The following is a 5,581-nucleotide window of genomic DNA, read 5'->3' as shown; positions in this document are numbered from 1 at the left end:
GACCGACCAACTGACAAACTATCATCGCCTGAATCCACGTCACAAGCATCTGTCTTTCTTATGTTTGAATCATTTCGCTGACTCTTTAATCTGAAAATATTTTCACGGAGTGCAACACAGGAATAAGCTTCAAATCCTACATCCACAAACACAACCAACATACCACAAACCTGTGCTCGGCAGAAACCGCCACATGTGTGCAACCAGACATGTCGACCACAGTGTTAGTCCCCCCGCTGATTCCAGCACACTGATGAGCTGAGGTTTCCACTGAGGAGCTATTTTAAGAAGCAGGAGCAATTCTACAGGGAATAAGAGAGGGTTTCCATTGTAACCCTCCAGGTGGGGTTCACTGAGAGAGGTCAGAGGTCACCACCCACTGTCAGTGGGGCCCCGGGGGGGGGGCTTGAACATCCCGATCTGTTAAAAAGGGAATCCACAGGAAGAGGTCTAGCCTAAATGCACGTGTGGAAACTTTCAGAGTATTGAATATCAGAGACTACTTTCAAGGATAATCAGCGCAAATACTTCTCTTATATTTGAATGGTGCATACAGCACACTCCTTGGCGGAGGTAACACACATTTTTTAAATCAAATACAAAGACCAAATAGTTAGTTCAACATTTTTTGACAAAGCTGATGAGTCTCCCAGTGCTGATGAATGTAGAGCAGCCATACTGTTAGTATCACTAGGTAACACTTGACATACATTCAACTGACCTAAAACCTACATAGAACATCCATGAAAACTATATAATGGTAGCACAACAGTGTGATGTAGGGCAATGATCAGCCACACATCAAGCAGCACAGGAAGTCACTCCCCATGAAGGCTGCATCATTTGCCTCCCACTCGTCTCTTCATTTGCTTTTCTCAGCTGCATCTTTTTAGTCCTATCATTCCCGCTCTATTTTTCACTGCCTCTCCCTGTTCACCTCGGTTTAAAGTCTGATTACCTCCAGCAAGGAAGTTACGATTGCCCCTCTGTTTATATGTTTGTCAGCGGGATTGAATATAAAATAGAAAACCGACTTTCACAAAACTTGGTGGAACATGGGCCAAGAGAGGCCCGATAAATGTCTCCTTCTATCCAAAGGCCCTTGTTCTTCTTCCATGGCATCAAACTCTCCACTATGGTCTAAGTGCCAAGGTCTGTTCCTCATTCACAGTTAATTTCATTTCATTCTCCTAATTGGTTTCTACTGTCAGCACATAAAGTCCCCTAAAACTGTCAGTGTGAAGAGTCTTGGACACTCACAATATCGTTTCTGCGTCGGTCATCATTGATAAAATATTGAATTATTCGCAAGAAAACTAAACTTTGCATATTGTATGTTTTTATGTGTTAAATACATGTTATTTAGTGTAGCTCTGTGTTATGGTTTCATTAGGTTGCATGTTTTGGTTGCTTAGCTACAAGGTTTGATTGTACTTATGGGGACTATTGGAGTAAAGTCCTTCCACTCATACAAAAATCATCATCTCAACTATCAGCCCAGTTATCTGCACCCACACTGTGACTTGATAAATGCACTTCCTCCCCACCACCAGCATCAATAAAAATGATTTATGATTAAATGACAAATAAGAGATTCAAACGTTGATACAAAAAAATACACTTTTATTTATGTTGACTTTGCAGATACAGAAAAAAGCAGTCTGACGTATAATTCAAGTGAAAAAAAACAACAATATATACAATTACATTTCTACCAATTAACACTGTGTATTTGATACACACTCAGTCAAACCAACTATACAGCAAGTATTTACAAAACTTTTGTCATTATACAAATAGCTGTTGTTTATGTGCACTACTTTTAACAAAAAGCGTATTAATATCTAACAGCATACATGTGCTTTCATTGCAACAGGAGTAGGAGTTTAAGCAGATGTTAGGAATGACACCCATCACCGCAGTGACCTCTCTTTCATAGATTGAGCCCTTCGCTGGGACCAGGTCAAAGTTTACAGTCCAGTTATTTCAAAAATGTGACCCATGGTTGGAGAGTTCCCACAGCAGTGCCATGGAAAGGTAAAAGTTCAAGTTAAGCTCGTCTATTTCCTTCTGCCTTCTTGCCGCTGTTTTTATCAATTTCATCCTTATTTACTTTTTTGTAGATTAAGGTGACAAAATGTGACCGTACGGCAAGTGATTGAATTAAAAGACGCACAGTACATGAAGCTGTTGGCTGCCATAGCTTTCTTCCTTATTAATTTAGGTTGAGCACAACTATACTCTACCTGATCTCCAGAAGTGGAGAGAATCAATATGTCTCAAGGTTTAAGTGCTTTACTTTGCAATAGTGGATATGACACTAATTTGTCCACAGGATGATACAAGATAAAATCCCTCTGCAGATAAAGAGCTATTTAATTCTCTATGATCTTTTCCTTAAATGCATGCCATACTTTATAGGCCTACATACTGTTTATATTATGTTGTGGACAGTCTCCATCTTAATATAAAGTTTTGAGTTAATGCAACTCATGTTTGTAAAATGAAGGATGCTACCGTCCATGTAACAGCCTCGAGGAATCCCTGCATTTAGAGACACAGTCTTCACCTACAATCTGGATTTACTGTACATTATAACCTTATTATTATTATCTTATGTTGACCTATAACCTCATGCCGCTGTATCCCAGCTCTGACGGCTGCCACGCGGCATTCTCTCTGGGGCAGTGGCTGTGGCAAACGCAGGTAAGGATCGCCATGACTGGCCTCCTGGCAATTTTACCGTTGGCACACTGGAAATCCACCAGAGCAGTCTTGGTTCTGTGGGGGGTACAGCAGCGGCCATCTGTGCAGGAGCCACAGTAGCGAGGCTTGTAGGCCTGGACGCTGGTGCAGTTCTTATAGGAGAGGTGGACGGCTTGGTCGCTCCTCACCATCCTCTGGCACTTGCTGCCTCTCTGCGGGGAGAGAAAGAGCAATTCACTGACTGAATGACACATGGAACTGAATAAAAAGAGCTTACAATACGTTCTCATGTAACTGCCATAGAATTAAACTGAAGCAAATGAAGAAACTCATTCAGAAATGATGCAGCAAGTAGATTCTCAGAAGAGGAAGTTACCTTCAGCTGAGTCAGCTGTAGCTGCAGGTTGTCACAGGGTCTGATCATACACAGCCGGCTCTGCTTCACCATCTCGCACCGACGGTTCTTATTGGTCACTCTGGTGGACACCCCCATGCCGCAGCTTTGGGAGCAGGCGCCCCACTCAGTGGTCTGCTCGATGCAGTTCAGGCTGAGGTCCCAGCTGTCGACGCCCACCGTCTCTTCCTGACGATAGGCTAAAGGAACACAGATAGAAGGACAGAGGAATATGGATTAGAGAAATTAAAAATTTCCTGATCTGGTAAAAAAAATAATTCAGAAGTTAAAGCTGTTAAGTTTTACATTTTAAAGTGAACAACACATCCAAGAATATTATAGTAATATAATATTTAGAAATTTAAACTGTAGAAAATATGCAGAATTCATAATCTTGATGGGTAAATCCTCTTGAAACAAAAGTTTATGAGCAGATTCTGAGAAAACCAGTGGCCAACATGATCACTGACTTCATGTGTGACTAGCTGAGTGGTGTATTACACTACTTCAACGCAGTTTCTTTCCGCTTTGTTTCCCTCTCTCTTCTCATGCCTTATTCTATTTCCCTCTTTCCCTTGGATCTTGCTCCCTAACCCCAGAACAGCTCAGTGAAATGTACATAACCTTTTAACTCTGTCTCACACTGGAGTGAGACTGGAGCTGTGATTGCGTGTGTGTCTCTCTCTGTATGTTCAGCTCGTGTGGTCCGTCTCATCTCACTCCACTCACCTGCCATGGCAAAGCCACCCAGTGTGCTGGCCTTAGCTTGGGGCTCGCACACCCATTTCTCGCAGCACTCCCCGGGAACCTGGATCTTCCGTGGCACGGGGCAGTCAGGCCCGGGCAGCATCACATCCAAGTTGCAGCGGGGCAAGCAGCCGATCTGTCCATCACGACACACACACTGGTACTTGCAGCTGGGGAAGAAGGTCTGGCCATTTTGGTAGACGGAACCACCCAAAACACACACATTTCCCCCATGAGCTGCAGGAAAGAGAGAAAGTCGGCAGAAAGGTTTTGTTTAATTTTCTATGTACTTAGTATTTGCCTTGTTCTGGACATCTTGTATGCATTTGTCAATGACGGCTCCAACAACAGCCCACTCACCTGCACAGATGCCGGTCCTTTTGTGAACGTCAGCTGTGTAATCACACTGCAGGCCTTTACGTGTGTCGCAGGGGTTCACCTCAGAGCAGATCTGTCCTTTCTGACGGGCGCACACCAGGCAGCAGGCACAGTCGTCCAGGATCAGGGGCACCCCAGGGAGACACATGGGGGGGTCCTTAGGACACAGGCATCTCCGAGGACATGCCTGGGACCAGACGACTGCAAACACCTGAGTGGGAGAGAATCAAATTTGCTCTGTTAATGTTATCATATCACTTAAGACCAATTAATATGACTGATTATTGACAACTGGGATTAAATATTATGTATTAGAAATGTGCATGTCTAAGCTTGATGTCATTTATTAAATATGAACAATTATTTATCTTAAACTGTTAAATACAAAGATCTTTTTAGAAAAGAATCACAGAATATAAAAGAAAATATTCTGGAAGGAAATGTCATATTGCATATGATGTGACAAATTGTATAATTAACAGAATAGCAAACAGAAACTTCAGTAAACTTCAATAACATTTGCTTAATGAGACTTATTTTTGATGAAAGGAAACACGTTTTGCATTTATCAAATCGAATTAGGATAGTGAAGGCTTTGTGATTAGAGTTATCATCAATGAAAGGAAACAGCATCTTCATTTCTTCTTCAACAATGAAAATGAAATTTAGAAAAAAAAATGCTTCCACCATTTAAACCAGGTGCTTCAAAATAAAAATATAAAATACTCAGTTATGGTTAATATTCTTACCTGTGCTGTTAAAAAAAAGAAAAATAGAGCTCCATTTGAAAGACTGGACATATTCATGTTGAAGAAGAGCAGAAGCAAAAATATATCTGCAGTCAATGAAGTGTTGTGTTGTCTTCACAGGATCTGATGATGTGAGTCCTTTGGTTCAGGGAGAAGCGCTCACTCCTCTCTGGTTGTGATGTAGCAGAAGGTTGTACACTCTTTGTCGTTGTGGCTCAGGACTGCGGAGATGAGGACCTTATATAGCGGAGCTGTCCTGCTGGCACCATGACGACAAACAAGAAGGAATGCTGGAGAGAGTGTTGGAGGAAGATGAGAGTCACGTTTTATTGTGAGATCCTGTCAAAGTGCGCACCACATAAACACACAGGGAGGTTTCACACTTTACAATTTAACATTCTGATAACGTATTTTTATTTTATATACACATTTAATATATTCATGGTATCTATTTTAATACTAATGGCTGTAAATTAGATACTTGTACATTTGTAATTAAGTCAGTATAACTAATTTTCTTCCATAATTATTTTGTTTTAAATCAAGTGTTATTTCTGTCATCTTATTACATGGGTCTCTTTCTTCCCACCGACACTGGGTGGTGACC

General features: G+C 41.5%; 1 protein-coding gene across 1 annotated transcript; it reads right to left on the bottom strand.

Annotated features, from left to right (window-relative positions):
* Positions 1 to 1,717: 1,717 nt before the first annotated feature.
* LOC118113911 (CCN family member 3) lies at positions 1,718 to 5,172 on the bottom strand. Its single transcript, XM_035164033.2, has 5 exons — positions 4,975 to 5,172; positions 4,208 to 4,436; positions 3,830 to 4,084; positions 3,083 to 3,300; positions 1,718 to 2,918 (listed from the first exon to the last, which is right to left on the bottom strand). Exons 1-5 carry the CDS (start codon positions 5,029 to 5,031, stop codon positions 2,625 to 2,627), a joined length of 1,053 nt encoding a protein of 350 aa, XP_035019924.1. The 5' UTR covers positions 5,032 to 5,172; the 3' UTR covers positions 1,718 to 2,624.
* Between the last annotated feature and the right edge of the window lie 409 nt (positions 5,173 to 5,581).

Source organism: Hippoglossus stenolepis, chromosome 8, assembly GCF_022539355.2.
Source record: "Hippoglossus stenolepis isolate QCI-W04-F060 chromosome 8, HSTE1.2, whole genome shotgun sequence".
Taxonomy (NCBI): domain Eukaryota; kingdom Metazoa; phylum Chordata; class Actinopteri; order Pleuronectiformes; family Pleuronectidae; genus Hippoglossus; species Hippoglossus stenolepis.
The sequence above is the reverse complement of the archived record's forward strand: the minus strand, read 5'-3'. Positions and strand labels throughout refer to the sequence as shown.